This window comes from Colletotrichum navitas (assembly GCF_030913465.1).
Source record: "Colletotrichum navitas strain CBS 125086 chromosome Unknown LY79scaffold_1, whole genome shotgun sequence".
NCBI lineage: Eukaryota > Fungi > Ascomycota > Sordariomycetes > Glomerellales > Glomerellaceae > Colletotrichum > Colletotrichum navitas.
Genome location: NW_026850547.1, coordinates 2,316,668 through 2,337,806, shown reverse-complemented (window position 1 = coordinate 2,337,806; position 21,139 = coordinate 2,316,668). Strand labels below are relative to the sequence as shown.

Sequence of the window (21,139 nt, the reverse complement as noted above, 5' to 3'; positions counted from 1 at the left end):
TACGCAAATCTCCGGCGCATGACACCCTCTTTGACGAGACTAAAGCCTTGGAAGCAAGCCGCCTTTTTCAAGGAAAAAGAATAGCTTACCGGCGGTTGAAATATGCTTATTGTACCAGGCGATGTTCAATATGGCCAAGACGTCCACGGGAGGGGTTCCAAGGACCCGGACGAAGAGGGGCGGCGGAGAAAACGATGGGAGTCTGGGGTAAGATTTGTTTTTTTTTTTTTTTTGGAGACCTGCAACTCCGGCTAGACCATCCGGGCCCGGTCGCTGTCAGACACATGTAGTGTATCCGTAGGTTGGGGAGCCAAACTCCGAGGAGGCAGGGGGGGAAAAAAGGTTGTCGACACCACCTTCTCCCATCCCCTGTCCGACCACATGGCTCACCTCCACTAGTTTGTGGATTCCCTCGAAGACGCAAGAGCGAGGGTAGATGTCGTGAGAGCTATGATCTGCTACCCTCAACCAGAAACATCAGAGCCTCAAAGAACGACTATTAAGTTGAGCGTTCACTAGGTTCCATTGACTGCCATCATCGATCACCGCCGCCTTGCCATTCTCTCTGCGGAACCCTGGGCTAGAACTTTTTGGAAGCTCCAACAGTTCGCCCACGCCGTCCTCCAATCTTGCCGTCCCCCTCTACCTTCCAGAACTACACGAGCGCACCGGAAACAGCAAAGATGGCCGACGTCAAGACCCACGCGCCGAACCCGGCCAGCGACAACGGCAAGGACGCCGCCTCGGTCTACCAGGTCTCGGACACTTCTGCTGTTGTCGGTCGCGAGAACCTCTCCGACCACGTGCCTCCGCACGAGTCCTACGAGGGAAAGCACCGGTGGGATCCTGCCGCGACCTGGACCGCAGCCGAGGAGAGGCAGGTCGTGCGCATCACGGACATCAAGTTGCTATCGATACTCTGCGTCATGGTATGCATAAACTCTTGAACCCGAGGGCGAGATGCCATCCCCGCTGACTTTTTTTTTCAGTTCTTTGGTCTCCAGCTGGACAGAGGAAACTTGAGTAACGCTCTGGCCGACGATTTTCTCAAGGACATGAAGCTCAGCAGCGACGACTACAACAACGTAAGTCCCCGCCAGTCCTTGTAATAGAAGCACGATGCTAAGGCTGACATCCCTCTCATAGGGAACCACGATCCAACTGCTTGCTTTCCTGACCACCGAGTTCCCCGTCCAGTTCCTCACCAAGCGGTTCGGCTTCAAGTACGTGCTGCCAACCATGATGATGATGTGGGGTATCGTCACTTGGGCGCAGGCCTGGATGACGACCCGCGCCGGATTCTACGTGACGCGGGCCCTCATTGGGGCGTGCGAGGGTGGCTTCATCCCCGGTACTATTCTCTTTGCGACTTACTTCTATACGTCCAAAGAGCTCTCCGTCCGACTCGCCGTGTTTTGGTCCACATTGAACGTTGCGCGAGTCATATCGGCCTTGCTGGCTGCGGGCATCCTCGAGATGCGCGGCATCGGGGGATACCCTGGGTGGTTTTGGCTTTTCCTCGTCGAAGGGCTTCTCACCTGTGTTCTGGCTGCTCTGGTACGTTTTGAGTCTCACCTTTTTCTCAGTCGCAACAAGTGAAGCATCGGTGCTGACATGGAGTTCACAGGCCTTCGTTTGGCTCCCCAGCTCCCCGACCAGTACCACGACGCCCATCTGGAGAAAGCCATGGTACACGGAGAGACAAGAGGTCATTATGACCAACCGTATCCTCCGCGATGACCCGGCCAAGGGCCTCACAGCGCTCAAGGAGCCCGCAACGTTCAAGGATATCAAGAACGCCTGGACCGACCCCTCGATGTGGGGCCTCTACTTCATCGGCCTCATCGCCTACATCCCCGCCACTCCTGTCCAGGCCTACCTCACGCTCACGCTCCGCAGCCTCGGCTTCACAACGTTCAACTCCAACATGCTCACGGTGCCCTCTGCTGTTCTGCAGATCATCACGATGCTCGCGCTTGCTTTCAGCAGTGACTACTTCAAGGAGCGCGCGTTCCACTGCATCTTTGGCGAGTTCTGGATCATGCCCCTTCTCATAACGCTACTCACACTACCGGACGGCGGCCGGGAATGGTCTCGTTACTCGGTCATCACGCTCATCTCCGGATACCCATACTTCCACCCGATTGTTTCTTCGTGGATCTCTGAGAACACGTTCGACGTCAAGAAGCGCGCCATCTCAGCAGCGACATACAATGTCATCGTCCAGATCGGATCCCTCATCGGCTCGCAGATCTACCGCAAGTACGACGTACCCTACTACAAGCGCGGCAACACCGTCTGCGTATCCATCTGCGCCCTTAGCCTCGTCGTGTTCTTGTCTCACCGCCAAGTTCTCATAATGTTGAACAAGCGCAAGGAGCAGGCGTGGAACGCCATGTCGAGCGAGGAGCGGCAGGCGTACCAGAATGACACGGTGGCGCGCGAACAGGACGGAAACAAGCGTGTGGATTTCAGATTCGTTTACTAGAAATGAGTCCGAAGCTTCTCGGATGAAACGCGACGGAGTTCGGTTCAGCATATATGAATACCAATTTTTGTTTTGAAAAAGATGGCAATTTGAATAACCATATTTTGATGAGAGTGGGTACTGAGGGTTCGTTCGGGTATAGAGACACATGCATCAAGCATTTACGCTTAGGGGTAATACTTATTATTAATAATGGTAACTTGCACCGGCATGAAGAATAGATCTAGAAGAAACCCATGGCCGCTCTGGGCTCGGGACTTTTGTTAATTGTGAGATGCTCTCCAGGGTTTGTGGTCTGTACTGTGCGCATGGCAGGATCACATCAAGGTCGTCAACGGACCCAGATGTACGTAGTAGGAGTAAACTTCTCCACAGCTCTCCTTATGGGCTTAGCGCATCGAACACACTACAGCCCCAGTCTCCACCTTCTGCATCTTGCATCTCAAACGTCACCCGCTCCCCTCCACACCCCCAATTTTCTCTTCTCCTTGGAGCCTGCAAGTGTTCCATCCGTCCCTCTCTTTGCCGTCACTGCCGTCACTCCAAAGTCGCCGACCGAAGGGGCCCCTATCAACCTCTCCAAACCACGTCGGAATCGGCTTGCTTGATTCCACATGCATCTCGCGATTTGGAGCCTTGCCCTGTAAACTAATACCCATCGTTGCCCCTTCCCTCCCATCCCACTCTTGTCGGACGCCACAATACCTATCAGACCGGGACCTGTCTTGGTGAAAGTGACAGATCTCACACACACCACGCCTTGTACAGTACATGAAGACAAGACACTGTGGGAGACGACCAACTAGTTCGAGGCGCTGCCTGGCTGCCATGACACGACGCAAGTAAGCCAACGTTCTCTTCCGTCTTTGCGACATGTCAACCAGGCGCAAGATTGGCAAGAGAGCGTGTGACGCGTGCAAGATCCGCAAGATCAAGTGCACAGAGGTCCCGCCCTGTGACGGCTGCGTCGCCATTCGCACGGCATGTACCTTCAACAAGGTCCCTGCCACCCGTGGACCCCGGAACCTGAGGGCGAAGACGATACGGCAGATTGCACAGGCCCAGCAGGAAAGTGCCGCCGCCCCCCCAAGCCCAAACTCGCCAACCGGCGATGGAGCTGCCGTCGCATCTACCCCGGCCGGAGCTGCCGCACCCTCTCAGTCCTCGCTCTCATCTGACGGAGGTTCGTCCGAAGGCGCCGGAGACCCCACCGGCAGACTGAGACTGGTTCGGCAAGAGACCACTATCCCGCAGGCGCAGAGGACCCCTAGTGCGTCGCTTGTCTTGAGACTATGTATTTATCGCCTGCGTTTATTCCCTGTATGGCCCATCATCGCAGTCGAGGAGATCATGGCCTCGCTGTCCCGCGACGCCGATGATCTGGATTCTTATGTCTTGGCCAACGCTGTTGGGGCCGCGACCATCGCTCAGCTGAAGCTGACCACGACGGACAATGATGACCCGGCGACAGCAAGCTCGATGGAGGCCGAGTGCCAGCGGTCGAGGATGGCATTGCAGGAACGCGAGGGTGGCCCGCCGATGAATCTCAACTGGCTGAGGACCTCTTTTTTCCTCCACGTTTATCATGAAAACCAGCAGCCTGGAGGGGCCAAATCCCTGCTCTATCTACGGGAGGCTATCACTATTGCCCAGATCATGGGACTGCACAAGGAATCCTCGTATATGGCCTTGCCGTTACCAGAACAGCAGATGAAGAGGAGAATACTGTGGCTACTCTTCGTTACAGAAAGGTTTGTCTCGTCATTATTGTTCGATTCCAGCTGCTCCTAACACGATCTCAGGGGTGTGGCAATGCTCCACAAGCTGCCCGTGGTTCTGAAATCCAACCTACGCTTCCCGTCACTGGACGGTTCCGGGGTAGGCGAGGACGAGGGCCATGTCCTCCCGGCGTTCAAGAAACTAGCAAATCTTTTCTGGATATTCGATCAAAGTGGCGCCTTTGACATACTCCAGAATTCGGATGATGAGGACGCCATGTGGTCCATGGCAGACGGTCTACAGACCGCCAGCAGAGCATGTCTTGATGTTGTTCAGAGGAAGCTCCAGGAGATACCCCTGGACTCTGATGCGAGCAACGACGTCCAGCGTGCTGACATCGTCGTCACGCGCCAGTGGATGCAGGCTGTGTTGTGGAAAGTCACCATGAATCACGGCCGCTCCTGGTCGTCTGGAAACTACAGCAACGATAACAACAGCAACAATAACAGCACCAACGTTACATCCCTGTCGCACCCCATACATATAGCTAAAGAGTTCCTTCAGCTCATTTCGCAGCTTCCAAGCACTGCTATTGAAGCCCATGGTCCTGGAATAGTACGTGTAGCTGATTATCGTCTGTCAGGTCACGTCCTTGCTAACACCTTTTAGGAGTTCAAGATCTATGAGATTGCTAGCGCCGTCACTGATGCCGTTGCGAACAACTTCCGACTACCGCGATCCTCTACGGACGGCCCGAGAGACATCTTGCTCCAGCTGCAAAGGGTTCTTGCGTCGTGTCGCGGCGGTAACAAGGCCCTTTTGGAGATGCTTTGCGCCCGAATATCCGAGGTTCAGCACGGCCCACTGCTGGCCATGAACAAGACTCTGACTCCTCGAGTCCAAGAGGTTGATGACGACCAATGGCGCAACGAGAGAGCTGCCGCAGCCAACGGTCAAACGAACGTATTTGCAGCAACTAACGACGTGCCGGATTCCAACCAAACATACGCCCAGGCCCAGGCAAGCTTTCTCTCGATGTTTAATAGGGACGGCGCCGCGCAGAGCTTAGGCAATAGCGGTCCAATGCCGATACCTCCCCAGCGGCAGGATCTTAGTCGGCCAATTTGGGACCACCAAAACCAGATGGGTCCAGGAGCACACGATCTCATCGATCAACTACAGAACTTTGACGGCTCCTTCAACGCGGTTGAGTCCAACGGCACGCTCGACATGCTCTTTGCCAACGGGGTCTCGTGGGACAATGTCGCAAACGATGACTGGATGGCCTCGGTGCAGAACAACCCAGGCGCCTTCAGCAGTCCCACGCAGCCTGCTACGGACTTGCAGAGAACTTATGAGTAGACTCCATGATGGATTTTTTTTGATTTTTTTTAGTGACAAAATATCAGCGGCCGCCGCGACCTCCTGACTCCTAGGCATGGTTCGAGGTTCATCAGACAAAAAAATTAGGTTGTTCACAGGCAACTGGCTCACGCGCGAGCGGAGAGTCCTGCTCAAGATGATACCTGATGTGTCGAACTGAATACATCGACCTTTCGGAACCGGGTGTACGAGTATCGCCCCTCCCCCCCCAGTCTCTCGCAACCTGCAATCTTGAGCACCAGTAAGTCTTGCGCACATTCTGACGTAGCTTCTTAACGACTGCAAAGCTTACAGTAGCACAGCACGCTGTGTGCCATATCAAACGTGGTAGAAGCATGATAAAGAAACGCAATCTATTCAAAATCTGTCTATAATCTACATTTCTACTTCCCAAGCCGGGTCATAACTTAGGCTTCCAAAAGCACCACCGCTCCCTCATATGGTCCAAGTGCAACCTTATCTCCGCTAAAGTCTTTCGCCGTCTTCCCGCCATTGGTAACCAGTACCTCTTTGACGCCGCCCTTCAATCCCGTCCACTCTACAGTCTCGGAAGAAAAGTTGCAGGCAACAACTGCGACAGCGCCATCATCGGATCGCCGTGCGTACGCAACAATCTGCTTGTGCTTCTCGTCAACGAGGTTGAAGTCGCCATAGACAAAGATATCGAGGTGCTTCTTCCTCGTCGCGAGGACGGTCTTCCAAAAGTTGAAGACGGAGTTGGGATCGGATACCTGGGACTCGGCGTTGATCTCCGTGTGGTTCGGGTGAACCGTCATCCACGGCTTGGCGTCGGCCGTCGTGAAACCCGCGTTAGGCCCGGCGCTCCACTGCATCGGCGTCCGCGCGTTGTCGCGCGACTTCTTTTGGTATTGTGACTTGAGAAGCTTCAGGTAGTCCTGGTCCTTGGAGTCCTTGTTCAGACTGCGGGTTGTCTGTCAGTTATACACGCATCCTCAACAAGTGGCAACACGCGGATCATGTAACACTCACTTCCAATGGTTCAGGCAGTCAATGTCCTTGTACTCCTCCATCGGCCACTCCTTGGGGACGTTGACCATGCCGATCTCCTGGCCCTGGTAGACGAAGGGCGTGCCGGCCTGGAAGGCTTGGAACATGGAGATAATTTTCGCGCTGTCAACGCGGTGCTCGGGCGCGTCGTTGGCGAAGCGGCTGATGGAGCGCGGCTGATCGTGGTTCTCAAGGTACAGCGCGTTCCAGCCGTTGTTAGTGTACATGAAACGCTGCCACTTGTCGGCGATGCCCTTGAGGTCGGCCAGATCCCACTCCTTGGGGGAAAACTTGCCGTGAGGGCCGATGTCGATGTCGACACTAAGACTGTGTCAGTGGACCGAACGTGGTTGATCCCAGGTAAGAGAAGTAGAGGGAGAGGGAGGAGGAGATAACGCACAACTCAAAGTGGAAAATCATGCTCAGCTCGCCGCGGTCCCCATTGACGCTCTTGATGACCTCGTTGGGATCCCTGACACAGGGCATTTCACCGACGCTAAAGGCATCGTACTCTTGCAGGATGGCACCCAGCTCCTTGAGGTACTCGTGCAGCCGGGGCCCGGCGGAGTAGAGCTCGGAGCCGGAGAGGACCTCCTGGTCTGAGTCAGGGAAGTCCTGGGGCTTGCTGATGAAGTTGATGACGTCAAGGCGGAAGCCGTCGGCACCCTTGTCGAGCCAGAAGCGCATGATGGCGTGAACGGCGTCGCGCACCTTGGGGTTCTCCCAGTTGAGGTCGGGCTGCTCCTTTGCGAAGAGGCGGAGGTAGTACTCGCCGGTGGTCTCATCCCACTCCCAAGCGCTGCCTATGATTTGCGTTAGCCTCTCTTCCAATATCATGACCGTCTCCGGATTGGACAGGGAGACCGACCTTGGAAATGCGACTTCCAGTTGTTGGGCGGCTGGCGGTTGCCATGGGCGTCGTACTTTGGCTTGCGCCAGATGTACCAGTCGCGGTATGGGTTCTCCTTTGAGCTGCGCGACTGCTTGAACCACTCGTGCTGGTCGCTCGTGTGGTTGACCACAAGGTCGAGCACGAGCTTCATGCCGCGCTCGTGGAGCTTGTTTTTGAGGACGTCGACGTCCTCGACGGTGCCGTAGGGCTCGTGGATCTTGCGGTAGTTGCTAATATCGTAGCCCTTTCATGACAGTCCGTCAGTAAGCTTCCATAGCGATCCCATCGGCGAATCTAGAAGGTCCAGGTTTGCGACAGCGCCTGGGCGGAAGGGTGTAAGCGTCAAAGACAGCGACGGCTTACCATGTCGACCTGGGGGCTCTCGAAGATGGGGCTCAGCCAGACGATGTCGACGCCCAGCGACTTGAAGTGGTCGACGCGCGAGATGATGCCCTTGAGGTCGCCGACGCCATCGCCGGTCGAGTCCTGGAACGATGCCGGATAGACCTGGTACACAGAGCTCTCCTTCCACCACGTGCGCAGCTGCTTTTTGGGCGATTGCCCGCCGGCGGCGCCTTCGACGGGATGGGGAGCCATTGTGGTCGCCTTATATGTTTTAGAGCCGGGATCCCAAGTTCTGCGAGCTTCGTTGGCGGGATGAGGATTCGTCGAGATCGCGAGTATTGGGGGTAATGCGCCGCAAGAGATACAGTTTCAAGGGAGACAGACCAGACTGCCGTTCATCTAAATAGAATGGTCGAGGGAATTGGTTGCAAGAACGCGTGCACGTCTGCTCATTGCTTAAGAACTTGGGATATCCAAGAAGAGAGCAGCCACAAGCCAACTCTATCACTACTTGTACGTGTTTGGACAAGCCCGGCGAGGGTTTCTGCGAGTAAAGAGGACGAAGCGACCAATTGGGGAAATTTCTGGCAGAGGACACAGGCACGTAAGGGCTTCCCTTCCCGTTCACGCAAGAGACACACGAGACGGGGGGGTGGAAAACGGATCGGCGGCCACAACAAGGCACGGGAGAGACTTCGACGTCTATTGGCTGAGGTATCTGCGGTTCTCAGTTATGCGTGCTTGCTCTGCCAGCTTTGCTCCCTGCCCGACTCGCCTTGGGCTCGTGGGGAATGGTTTGATCTGGGTGGAAGATTTTTGGGGAAGGGGTGGGGTTATGGGATGGGATTGTAGCGAACGAAGCTGGAGCAAACGGACGAATGAGTTATGCCTCCGATATAGACACCGATGGTCGCTGTGTGCCCCTCCATCCGCTGGATGTTCGTCATGCGGGGTAAATCAACCGCCTGCAGAGGTTCCGCCTTAGCCGCTTGGTGAGGATACCTAGGTACCTATCCGTACAGTACCTAGGTACCCAGGGGGAGAGACGCGAGGCAGTGCACGGTCCCGACAGCAACGTGCTACGGTTCTTGTTTACAGATAAGTACTAGGTGGTTGATCAGCACGACAATGATTCAGCCCTCGGCGGTATTACCGGGTATTTTTCGAAGCGGCCTTGGCAGGAGAGCATTAGGGCAATGCGAAAGCGCGAGCCCATGCATGAAGGCCATTACGTTGTATCGTGTTGCAGGCTGAGAAGATCTATCTCACCTCGTGTGCGAGACCAAAGTGTGTGTCTGTCAGTACCCCGCCGACGAAATAGTGGCCCCATCCGCCCTCCGAAAGATTCACCGGGGGTCTTGTGGTACCGGAGCCCACTCCGGCAAGGATCCGAGAATGACATACCCAGGGCCTGAAAGTCGAGGAACGGGGTTCGCATGCCTTCGAAAGCAAGGGAAGCTTGGGTTCGAGACTTTGTTTTTCTCTTTTCTCATTATTGACTCTCACTCACCAGTGACTTTGTTCTTCAGCTCGCTTGCTCATTGGGCAAGATGAAGCCTTCTCTCTTACAGTTTACCTTCAAAGACCAGTTCCCACCCCTCTGCAGGGAGATAGATATAAACTAACAGGCAAATATTTATCGTTGTAGCGAGCCAGGGATGAAAGACGGCAGATAAAACGCATTCGCGGGCAGGGTCACAAGCTTGAGGCAAGCCAAACACAACGACACAAACCCGCCTGTCTACCCAGCGACTCTTCCTTAAGCCCTTGATGATTCTGAAATTGCAATACTCGCCAGCTCTCTGACGCGAATGCAAGAGCTCCGTCGGCGACCAACCCCGCCATGTCGAAAAGGGCCTTCAGCTCCTGGCTGCGCCCCGGCGTCCTTTCAGGGGTTTCCAAGGGAGTCTGCGCAACTACTCCTCAGCCTCAACAGTCGCCCGCGTCTCAATGGCGTCGCTTTACCTCAAGAACCACGCCGCGCCAGCGACCCATCGTCCTGGCCGCCGGCGCTGGCGTACTGGCAACGACTCTCCTCCTCAACCTCGCCCCGACCTCGAAACCAAACCGACCGTTCAGAGACGATTCCGAAAGCTCCTCCTCGGCGGCAATCGCGTCTCTCCTCGAGCCCGACTCACCATGGCCCCAGTACCGCCTCTAGGAAGTAAAACGCCACGACGGGACCTCGGAACGCCCCTGGGTCACTTACCGAACCTCCGTCTACGACATCACGGACTGGGTCGCCGCGCACCCGGGCGGTGACGTCATCCTCCGCGCCGCCGCCGGCCCCGTCGAGCCGTACCGGGATATATTCAGCATCCACCGCCAGCAGCTCGACAACGTGCTTGCCATTCTCGAGGGCTACAAGATCGGTGAGGTCGACGGCGCCGACGTGCCGCTCCTCTCCCAGGGCGACGGCGTGGATGATCCCTTTGCTGACGACCCACCCCGCGACCCCCGACTGAGGACCCTTACCGAGCGCTCGCGCAACGCAGAGACGCCAGCCGAGGGGCTGGGGCACTTCGTGACACCCACGGAGCTGTTCTACGTGAGAAACCACATGTGGGTCCTCGTCGTAGATGAGGCGGGGGGTGCGGACGGGCATGCGCTGACGATCGAGATGCCGGACGGCGAGGAGAAGGTATACACGCTGGGGAAGCTGCGGACGCGGTTTGTCACGCACAAGGTCACGGCGACGCTGCAGTGCGCGGGGAACAGGAGGTAGGACATGACGACGCATGCCTCCAAGACGAGCGGGCTGCAGTGGGCCACGGGCGCCATTTCGACGGCTGAGTGGGAGGGCGTGCTCCTCCGCGACGTGCTGGCCGATGCCGCGGGCTGCGAGATGAGTGTCGCGAACCTGCCGCCGCCCGAGAGGCACGTACACTTGGTTGGATTGGAGGCCTACGCCGCGAGCATCCCCGCCGCCAAGGCGCTCGACCCGCTCGGCGACGTGCTCCTCGCATTCCGCATGAACGGCGCGCCCTTGCCGCGGGACCACGAATACCCGCTGCGCGCCGTGGTCCCGGGCAACGTAGCAGCACGGAGCGTCAAGTGGCTGCGGCGCATCGCACCGTCAGACGAAGAATCGCCCTCACAGTGGCAGCGGCGGGATTACAAGGCCTTCTGCCCGGGTGAGGGGTCGAAACCTGATTGGGACTCGGCACCGGCGATACAGGAGATGCCGGTCACATCAGCGGTCACTGCCGTGAGGGTGGAGGCCGCGGGGGCCCCGACCGACCGGGGGAGGCGGGTCAAGGCGGAGGGGTACGCGTATTCCGGGAAGGGGAGGGAGATTGTGAGGGTGGACGTGAGCATCGACGGCGGCCGGACGTGGAAGACGGCGGACCTAGTGAGGGATGCGGCTGTCGGCAAAAAGGCGTGGTGCTGGAAGCGGTGGCGGTACGAGGGGCTGGTCGCAGACGGCCAAGGCGCGGGTGGTCACGGGGAGGCTGTGCGGCTGGTGGTGAAGGCGACGGACGAGGCATACAATACCCAGCCGGAGAGCCACGCGAGCATCTACAATGTGAGGGGGAACCTGGCCACGGCGTGGCATCGTGTGGATGTCACCGTGGAGTAGAGGGACCACATACTTTCCGTGACTGTGCACGACGGTTCGTTCATGAGCGTTGGCGCACGTCGGACATGGAGAGCTGTCAGTGTGCTACATTTTTATCGATAATAGTAACACGTGATTATCTTGACCCAAATTAACCATGACATTAGACATCGATGATACTTTCAGGACCGAGGTGTCTCCCCGAACATCCTTTTATTATAAGCACGCCCCGCCTGAATACCTCCGGATGAGCTCACTCGGAAGGGGGGTTGGTGAGGTTGTCACCACGACTGCTGTACGGCGTATCTCTCCCGAGGCCGCAATCCTCTCCGACGACAGACGAACCAGCAAAAACCCAGGTGCCAAACCGCACAGCTCATGACTAGCTGACTGTCTCCTAAGCTCAGTTGTGGTGGGTTGGGCTGCATGCGAGCGAGGTGGGAAAGATAGGCTAAAGGGCCCCCACCACCTCCCTAACTGCACCACACCGTAGCGTATCTAGGTACGCTAGTTGTATGCAGGCGTTCTCCCAGCTCTGCAATGTCCTACCTCAACGAGCCTGGTCATCATTGGTCAATGCCAAAAACTATCACCGAGTGACGTGGTGGGGGGGAAGGAGGGATGGAGGAGGGGTGGAGGGGAAACACCAGCTGTCCGAGAATTTCCCCGCCATCCACCGTGCGGGGCAGCGTTTTGGGGCTCGCGTTGACGTGCCAGGGAGAGGAGAGGAGAGAAAACAGAGGGAGTAAGGGTTGGCAGAAGTTGCGAGCGAACAAAACTCGTCCATCTTCTCCCATACTCACTCACGCACGAAGAAACGGAAAGCGCGGCTTCGACCACAACTACGACGAGAACGCCGCCTACTCACAGCCACCTGAAAACCTCAACGACAGACCGCGGCATCCATACATACAAGATGGCGTGGGAAGAGCCGAGAAAGACGGGCATGCAGTACCGCCGCCTGGGCAACTCTGGACTGCATGTATCAGTCCTGGGTTTGGGCGGTTGGTTGACGTAAGTAGGCCGCAGCTCTACACAAGCGACAACAACACAGGCACTGACTAGCATGTGTACGCAGGTTCGGCGGCCACGTTGAGAACGGTACGAAAAAATGGAGGGACTGTGTGGGGGGGGGGGGGGGGGGGGGAGAGATCTCACGACAACCGCTAACGGTCCGCAGAGAAGACGTTTGCGTGTATGAAGCAGGCTTACGACCTTGGTGTTAACTTCTTCGATACGGCCGAGAGGTAGGCTGCTGTCCCACGTTCGCCTCCTCGTCCGAACCAGCGGAGCTAACAGTCCCGCGCAGCTACGCAGGGGGGAACTCGGAGATCATCATGGGCCAGGCCATCAACAAGTTCGGATGGAACCGCAACGACATTGTCGTCAGTACAAAGGTAAAGCGGAAGACAGAAAACCCCTCCCTCTTCTCCACGATAGACATCATCTTGACACCGCGTAGCTCAATTGGGGCGGCGCCAACGGCGAAGTCCTTGTCAACAACCACGGTCTCTCGCGAAAGCACATCATCGAGGGCCTTCGCGCCTCCCTCAAGCGCCTCAATCTCGAGTATGTCGACATCGTCTACGCCCACCGGCCCGACCGCCTGACGCCTATGGAGGAGACGGTGCGCGCCTTCAACCATGTCATCGACAAGGGCTGGGCCATGTACTGGGGTACGTCGGAGTGGAGCGCCGACGAGATTGCCGAGGCGTGTGGCATCGCCAAGGACCTCAAGATGATCCCGCCTGTCGTTGAGCAGCCCCAGTACAACATCCTGGAGCGCCGCAAGGTTGAATACGAGTTCCAGAGGCTATACCAGCGCTTCGGTCTTGGCCTCACCGTCTTCAGCCCCATCAAGATGGGCCTGCTGAGTGGCAAGTACAACGACAACCCGGACGCACCGCCGGCGGGCAGCCGCTTCGCAGAGGGCACGGGTGACAAGTTTGTCAACTGGGCCAACAAGGAATGGTACGGCAACGACGAGTGGAAGGCCATGATCCAGAACGTTGTCAAGCTCAAGGTGAGTTGGCGCCGGCAAGACCGTGATTGGGGGCGACGTAATTAATGGTGTGCATCCAGGGTATTGCAGAGAAGCTTGGCGCCACGCAGTCCCAGCTGGCCCTTGCTTGGTGCTTGAAGAACCCCAACGTCACTTCCGTGATCACGGGTGCCTCGAGGCCGGAGCAAATCGTCGAAAACGTCGGTGCACTGAAGGTTCTGGAGAAGCTGACGCCTGAGGTTATGGCTGAGGTTGACGCCGTTGTAGGTGAGATCAAGCTCGACCCGGCGAGACAGGATTAGAGGGTGGCGCGTTTCAAAGGGAGTGATGAAAATCGTATTTCTGTGCGTCTTCCTTTTATTTTTTTTATTTTTTTCTTGGGCGGCGTGGTAACTAGCATACTATACCTGGGATAGAATGAGAAGTTCGTGTACAAAAATAATGCGTCGTTTACGAGCCATAGCTTTGCGCGGCCCTATCCACGGCTATTTAATATAGCGTGAGGTTCCTTCTACAAGTATTACTCGCTGGCGGCCGTCACATAGAGCATCCTGATGAACCAACCGCCTTTCGAGTAACCGTCCACTGGAAGCCGTGGGCCACATGTCCGGGTCAAATTCGGTGTGGCATCGTGGACTGAGGGAATCAAACAACATTACGCCTCTCCTCCGCCAATGGTTGTGCTCGGCGGCGGTGCTCGCAGGATGTCGCGATCGTTGGGGCGGCCGGGAAGAAACTCCGGACGAGACACGGCCCGGACGGCGAGTGACGGGACGCTCCAAAGACTATGAGCTGCTGTCATCCTTGCGCTTCCCTCTTGACTCGGACGTCGGCGTGCTGGTCGGTAGATCTTCCGGGACCACGTGGCGTATAGCAATGCGTCTGTTGATTAAACCCTTTGTTTTGCGTGATGAGTAATGGGTGCGCTGCGGAGCCGCAAAACTCTTTGGCGAGTGTACACAGGGATTAACGTATGCCAGCCAACGAGTTACTTCCTAGACTTTGCGGAGCCGCAGGACTCTTTGGCGAGTGTTAGCTAAGTAGGAGTTTGTGTATGCTAGTTTAGAAGATAGACGCTTGGGCCGGTGAAGGTTACTGGTCATGCAGTCGTTGTTGTGGCTCAGGAATCGTCGAGCAGAGAGGGTATATCTTTAAGCGCATTGCCGAAGATGGGATATAATTCAAGACCGGGACTTCGGCTATTTCTGCTCTGCGTTAAGTCAACTCTTTAATTTGCAGAGTGGAGAATGTCCGGGTTGGCCTGTTCTTGGATTGTTCGTTCCACGACGAACGGCTATGTAGGCCCGTCCACCTAAAGGGTAACGTTAGTCGCGCTCGCTACCTCTTCTGCCTCGTCAGTAGAGCAGTATACAGCCTCACTTGCGCCGCGCGTTCTACATAGTCGAGTCCGCTGGAATCATGACTGGTGGCGACCCTTTTTTTTTTCCTCCCCCCCTCCCCCCCCCCCCCCCACAACAGCGAGCCCCTTGTTTGCGGCCGTATCTTCAGAGATGAAGCCAACAGTCGGGTTGCGGACAATGCGTCTTCCTAGTATACGGGGGTTTGCTGGTGTGCATGGTAACGCAGAAACGGTAAGGCATGCATGGATGGGTAGAACAGAAGGTAGGTAGATTGCTGCGTGGTCGCAAGTCGGGAGACATTCCCTCTTGCTCCCATGTCTACAGGCAAGACATGTGGCGTCACAGAGGGGTAAGCGGTAGAATGTGACGGGAACAGGGAAGAAGCAACGCGACTTCTGGGGCGTTGACGCGGTTGGGTAGGGTGAGCGAGGATTGATGGTTTGAGATGGTTGTCGCCACAGCTTTGTACAGAGATCGCGCTGCCGAATAAGATGCGAGTATCAGGCCATATTGACGCTTGATAGTGGTGAGGGAGGGGGGCAGAGTTGGGGCCTTGTCCACGTTCGCGGTTGGTGTCATGAGCAACGGGCGGGAATGCAGTGTCGTTAGATGAGCAAAGTTGCTGTGTAGAATAAATTGAGCGATGAAAGACATGTGGCCGGACAGGGAGATAGGTACACTAGTCGCTACCCCGGGTTGCCAAGGGATGGGTGGGGGTAGGAGTGGGGGTAGGAGGGGGGGCCTCCCAAGGACCAAGGGACAACAGGTACCCATTCTCCTTCTCATACATACCTATGTAGTACTACAGATTCCTCGCTCGCGAGGGAAACGGACAGGATGAGAGGAGTGTCTGAGCTGCCTACGCGTCGTTGCACCATGGGCGGCGGCGGTTGCTGCACTGCTGGCGCGTGGGTGTATGTGTACGTAGTTTATGTGAGTTTGTGTGTAAAGGTTTATGAGCCAATGTGGACAGAAAAAGCTAGTGTTGGATCCGGCACGCACAACTCGAGAGCGATGTTGTCAGTAAGAACTGATTGATCCCCGAAGAGTACCGGTGTCTGTCAGAGATGGGTTAGAATGCACCAAGGGGGATTGGATTGGCATTGATGCGAATACCTAGTGTCCATCTGCTTGGGAATGGAACCGGAGACAGAGAGAGAGAGAGAGAGAGAAACAGCACATTTTGGAGGCGCTAGGTCGATATGGGAGCAATCTCCAACAATGCCAAGACGAAGATGAGTGCTCAATGCAGCAAAGACCGCATCAACAAGCAGTTAGCTGCGCTGTACCGAGCCGATGCGGGACTCGGATTAGAGTCAGGCAGGAAGGATACGGACACTGACTAAGGCGGGCCCCCTCCTCTATGCCGAGACTGACATCTGTGCCGAGAGCGATGAAAGTAAGGAGCCCGTTCCTTGCAAGCAGCGGCGGGTCGTGGTGCGGCGATGCTGCGAACGGACGATACTTGGTGCGTCACAGATGGTTGATGGGGAGCGGACGGGAGCTCCCAACTCTGGCGTGACCCGACCCGACCGGGTGCAGCAACGAGTGGGTGGATGGGAAGCTGCCGATGTGTGCGTGTGTGACATGTTCTGTCTGCCCTTGTCTAGGTAACCCACTCTCTCACCTAGATGGGACATACATCGTAGTAGACAGTCGTGCTCTTGTCTTGTACTGGTGGTCCGTGTTCATGGTCCTCCTGGCCCCTCCCCGGTCGAAAGGGAAGGAGGCATTGTCACTACCTACCTCGGTCGTTTTCTGGACGAGAAAGGGACCAAGTTGAGATAGGTGCAGAAACAAGCAGCTTATCTTGGAGAGGACATGATTCCAAGGTGCATCAGCCATGCTAGTAGACGTACAGTGTATGTAGTGTTGGTGTGTCGGAATTCGGCATCGGAATAAGAAGTCGTCGTCGTTGTCATCCTTCTCACTCTCGATGCATTATCCCTCCGTAGGTACGGATACCTTACTCAATGCAGCGGCTGCTTTCACAAGCCGACGCGAACTACGCCGGGTACCTCCGCATGAGCTGTACTGAGGAAGTTGCAGAAGAGTGAAGGAAAATGAGAGTGACGGAAAATGGGAGTCAGGGTAAGGACGAGTGTGAGTGAGAGTGAGCGTGTGTGGATGTGGCCCGTGGCAGGTACCTACCTACCTACCTACCTGGTACTACCTACGCCTATGTGCCCCTCTCTTCCTCGGCCTCAGCTCAATCACCTTGGTTTTTTAAACCGTTTGGGTGTACGGGCACTCAACTAAAAGCCACGGCTCATGGCACTATGACACGGGCAGAACGACACGAGCGGCCCCTGGAGCAGCCTGGAGCAGGTCCAATCCCCGAATAAAGATGTGAACACCCCCATGAAACGTCAGTTGGCGCTGGTGCTGGCGATGGCATTGGCGTTGTGGTGATGGCTGTTGTGTCCAAGAGATAATCCGGCGGGGGGGGGGGGGGGGGGGGGGGGTTCGGAAACACCAAAGGTCCTTGCGCCGGAAACCATGCCAGAGTCGGATGTATACAGCCCAGCCAGCCATCTTTGCGATCACATACCTTACGTAGGAGCAGAGCAGACAGAGTGTGAAATCTTAGCGCATGACAATCCATAATTCGATCGCCTTAATGCTAATTGCTGATGTTCCTCTGGGCTCATTGCGCCGCCCAGATCGACATATATCAAACATTATACATATACAGTTCATAAGCCTGAAATAGGCATCCGTACCCGGATCCGCAACCGCGCTCGCACCAGTAGCGACAACAAGGCAATCGCGGATGTACCCATGTATCCACATGTATTGGGGAATCAGACACGGGTCGCAGCAACTCAGCTGAGCCAACCATCCAGCGCCAGATCAGATATGCGGACAACACATGGACAATCCAAAAGTCTACCTGCCTAGTAATCAGTAGCGACAGTCTAGCCTCATGGTTGCTTCTGTAGAACACAGCCAGGCAACAACAGCCAGCGCAGAGTGCAGGATGCACCTTTTGTCCGTCTCTCACAGACCGCACAACTCGCTGTCTTGCCTCTTTATCCCCCCCTCTCCCCCACGGCCCCCTTCCCTTCCTTGCCTTTGCTTTTGAGGCTGCCGTGCCACAGATAGTTCGACCTTACCTCACGCTGTTGTCCTGCTCAACCACACCTGTCTATCAGAACTCCTCTATACTTCCTCACTCTCTCTCTCTTTCCCTCTCAATCTCGCACACCATACTCCAACAAACATACCACGCACATACGCCTGACCTCACGCTGTGGTATCGAATTGGGCCCAAGACACAGTTCTTTTCGGCCCTGCCTTTAGTCGCGCAGCTTCATTCCTCCCGCCTTGCTCTCTCCCATCCTCCAAATCTCACCACATTACATGCGTGCTGTATGCGACGAGTGATGCCATAAACCACCAACACGGCGCCGCGAGTTCCACTGCCGTTTCAATTCCAGTTCGCATTCCGCTCAGTCGCCACATCATCAAAAGCAGCATGACCTAACCGCACCGATATTTTGTCTTTCTTTGCCCGCGTGCCCACACACGCATACACACACAACAAACACACACTCGCGCGCGCGTGCGCCATTCTTCCCCTCCTCAACCCGACGCTCCTTGATCTGTTCCTGCGAGCATTTCCCTCGCTATCCGGCGACCAGACGCCCATCGACGTCGCCGTCCGTCACTGTTGCCACACCCGTGAATATCACGCGCCACCCAACTTATCCACCCGCCCTCGTTTAACTCTGCCAAACCGTCATTGTCCACCACGCTTTCGTCCACACCACAGCAGCCATCAGCCCCTTCATCTCTCGCGACCGCATAGGCATCCTTCGGTACCCTCTGGGCCTCTCTCGCCCTTGTCCTCGGGAATGACATGGCTCTACGCCCTCCTGCGACGGCTCGGCGACAATGACGAGGAATGAGGCGGGCATTCGCTTCAGCTCTCTCACGAGCACCAGCACTGACAGCACCCGCAGCCGATCCCCGGCCACGGTGAGACCTCCAAACAACACGTCGCCGGTATCGCGCAAGTCGTCCATGTCTATGCGCCTCAAGACGGAGGTCAATGGATCCCTCGCAGAGAAGTGAGTGTCATGTTTCCTGTATGCGTTTTGCCTTGTCGTGTTCTGCCCTGGTCCACCTACCCCCCCGTGCCCATACCCGTACCCGTACCCATACCCATCCCATACCCGTCCCCAGTCGATCAAGCAGTGGTCAAATAATCCACACAACACACAAGCCCTGAATCAGACTCCAGTCAGGTCAGCCCAGGCCAGCCCCCCATTCCCCAACCCACAACAGAAGCCCTTCCCTAGGCACACTAGTTCTCGACCCCAGTCCAAGTTGCCTTGGGTCGGGTGAGAGGGTCCTTCTGAGGTCTCCTTATAGCCCATTATTCGTGGGAAGTGTGTGAGATGGATGAGTTGAGTGGTGAGGCCGCCCCGGTCATCACCTCTCTCTTACCCCCCACTGTCCCCTGCCCCGTTGGCCCGTTGTTTTAGTGTCTAGTGTCTGGTGTCTGATCTGGCTGGCCTGGCTCTGTCCCGCACTCATCTCTGTTGCGTGCCGTCCCCGAAACCCAGTTCCCCTGCGGCGAGACGCAAGTGGTGTAGCTTGTGCCCTTTTCCTTTTCCTTTTCCTTTTCCTCCCCACCACCCCCCCCCCCCCCCCCATTGCCTGTCCCCCTACCTTGTTGCTGCCCTCGTTGGTTTGCTCTGCCTGGTTTGCCTGCCGCCCTGTTGTTGCTGGCTGATGCTACAGGGTAGCTCATTCTGTTGCCTTCTCTAGCTCGCATTGTGAGGTGTAATGTGCGTGCACCTTACCTTACCTACTTCACAGCAATAGCACGCGCTCCTCCCCTTTCCCCATTCTCCGCATTCACATTCATTACTTCCATCCCACCATTTCGTCCCCTCCAATTGAAGGGGCCGGCGACTTTAAGCCAACAAGCCTCACCTCTGCGTACCTTACCTGAATCCGAACCTGCACCTGCCTGCACCTGCACCTGCACCCCTCTCATCCAATCCTATCTACCCCTGCCCAAGGGAAGCTTTGTGATTGTCGTCGCTTCGTTAGTGGAGCTCTTCGCTCTTTTCGATCCCACCAGTCGGTCCCAAGCGGCTTTCAGCCCAGGCTGTCTCATACCTCCTCTCTACTCCGAGAACCTTCTCTTCTTTCCCCCTCTCAAGAGGTACCCTTTATGTTATTCTTCTTGTTATTATGATTTTGATCTTGATTCATCGACGAATGCATCCATAACTGACTGTGGTCCCTGCGTTCCACCCCCCCGTCTAGATCATTCATCAGTGATTTGAGCCCAGCCGAGCCGCCCTCATCCACTTTCGCCTCTGCGCCGCGTGGAGCTTTGTCACCAGTAGCACCCAAGCCGAACTCCAATGTCTCGCCCCTTCGCGATCACCGCCTGAGCGACTTTGTCAACTACCGTCGAGACCTGGCCGTCCTTGAGACATCCGCTGGCCGTCTGCCCTCCATCCAGCACAATCCTCCAACGGCCACTCCATCTTCAATCTCTCAAATCGCTCCCTGGATGTCGCCCTCCAACGGCGGTGCCACCGCATCCACCCCCCACCAGACGACCTTCTTCAATGATTCGAGCGATAACCTGTCTGTCGCGTCCCAGCTCTCGCCAGGCTTTCGTCCCCCGACACACAGGATCGCGCCCCAATCCTCTGGCAGCCAGGACTCGCCCGATGTCGCCTACTTTGCAGACGAGCGGCGCCCGTCGCTGGCGAGCATAACAACGCTGAGCAGCCAGGGCTCTAAGACGAGCATTCGAAGAGGTGGATTGCAAAAGCTACAGGGTTTCTTTGGCGAGGAATTTCCTGGCCGCGATGGATCGGAAAGTAGTTTGCATTCCAGTTCCGGTAGGGACCGTTCGCGTTCCTACAGCCACAGTCGCCCTACCAGAGACCGCAACTACTCGAACGCAACCGATCATGCACGCGACCGCGAGGGCTCGCCTTCCTCCTCCCGGCCTAGGACGCCCGTGCCGGCCCCAGAAGTAGTGCCCTTTCTTTATCAGGAAGCCGATGTGAGTCTGATCCTCCCTCTCCAATGAATCTCGTCATCAAAGATTTCTTCCAGCGCATCCATCCATTGACCACTCCCCCCCCCAAATATCCGCTAATCCGCACCCTTGGCGCCACTATCTCGCATCCGGGAACTGCGCCGCATTAGCCCATCGCCTTATCTTATCTCTTTTATTGCCCTTCCCTTCACCCGTCCCGTCATGCCTCGAGTCAAGACTGCTAAACGTGCTTCAAGGATATTGCCAGGTTCGGCGAGGCCCCAGTTCGAGACATTTTGAGCGGCCCCGACCGCGAACGTTACATGAACAACGAAAATCCCAACAACCCGCAAAACCCACCAAAGA

At 56.4% G+C, this 21,139-nt stretch overlaps 6 protein-coding genes across 6 annotated transcripts; 4 read left to right on the top strand and 2 right to left on the bottom strand.

Moving 5' to 3' along the window:
• Positions 1–683: 683 nt before the first annotated feature.
• Positions 684–2,488, top strand: LY79DRAFT_574946 (major facilitator superfamily transporter; the record flags this gene model as incomplete). The annotated part of the gene is made up of 4 exons (XM_060559656.1): positions 684–929; positions 990–1,085; positions 1,147–1,557; positions 1,628–2,488. 4 exons carry the CDS (start codon positions 684–686, stop codon positions 2,486–2,488), a joined length of 1,614 nt encoding a protein of 537 aa, XP_060421186.1.
• Positions 2,489–3,361: 873 nt separating this feature from the next.
• Positions 3,362–5,569, top strand: LY79DRAFT_503636 (fungal-specific transcription factor domain-containing protein; the record flags this gene model as incomplete). The annotated part of the gene is made up of 3 exons (XM_060553419.1): positions 3,362–4,239; positions 4,291–4,822; positions 4,877–5,569. The coding sequence occupies 3 exons, from the start codon at positions 3,362–3,364 to the stop codon at positions 5,567–5,569; spliced, it is 2,103 nt and encodes a 700-aa protein (XP_060421185.1).
• A 214-nt stretch (positions 5,570–5,783) lies between these two features.
• LY79DRAFT_28820 (alpha amylase) lies at positions 5,784–8,327 on the bottom strand. Its single transcript, XM_060552188.1, has 5 exons — positions 7,854–8,327; positions 7,467–7,734; positions 6,999–7,401; positions 6,581–6,919; positions 5,784–6,511 (listed from the first exon to the last, which is right to left on the bottom strand). Exons 1-5 carry the CDS (start codon positions 8,085–8,087, stop codon positions 5,998–6,000), a joined length of 1,758 nt encoding a protein of 585 aa, XP_060421184.1. The 5' UTR covers positions 8,088–8,327; the 3' UTR covers positions 5,784–5,997.
• Positions 8,328–9,678: 1,351 nt separating this feature from the next.
• LY79DRAFT_645890 (oxidoreductase molybdopterin binding domain-containing protein) lies at positions 9,679–11,563 on the top strand (the record flags this gene model as incomplete). Its single annotated transcript, XM_060562450.1, has 3 exons — positions 9,679–9,852; positions 9,997–10,556; positions 10,590–11,563. 3 exons carry the CDS (start codon positions 9,679–9,681, stop codon positions 11,413–11,415), a joined length of 1,560 nt encoding a protein of 519 aa, XP_060421183.1. The 3' UTR covers positions 11,416–11,563.
• A 747-nt stretch (positions 11,564–12,310) lies between these two features.
• LY79DRAFT_586003 (voltage-dependent potassium channel beta subunit) lies at positions 12,311–13,698 on the top strand (the record flags this gene model as incomplete). Its single annotated transcript, XM_060560571.1, has 5 exons — positions 12,311–12,398; positions 12,575–12,641; positions 12,704–12,791; positions 12,857–13,417; positions 13,477–13,698. The coding sequence occupies 5 exons, from the start codon at positions 12,311–12,313 to the stop codon at positions 13,696–13,698; spliced, it is 1,026 nt and encodes a 341-aa protein (XP_060421182.1).
• A 1,169-nt stretch (positions 13,699–14,867) lies between these two features.
• On the bottom strand, positions 14,868–15,381 carry LY79DRAFT_534422 (uncharacterized protein). The gene has a single exon (XM_060556427.1). The coding sequence runs from the start codon at positions 15,334–15,336 to the stop codon at positions 15,097–15,099; it is 240 nt and encodes a 79-aa protein (XP_060421181.1). The 5' UTR covers positions 15,337–15,381; the 3' UTR covers positions 14,868–15,096.
• Between the last annotated feature and the right edge of the window lie 5,758 nt (positions 15,382–21,139).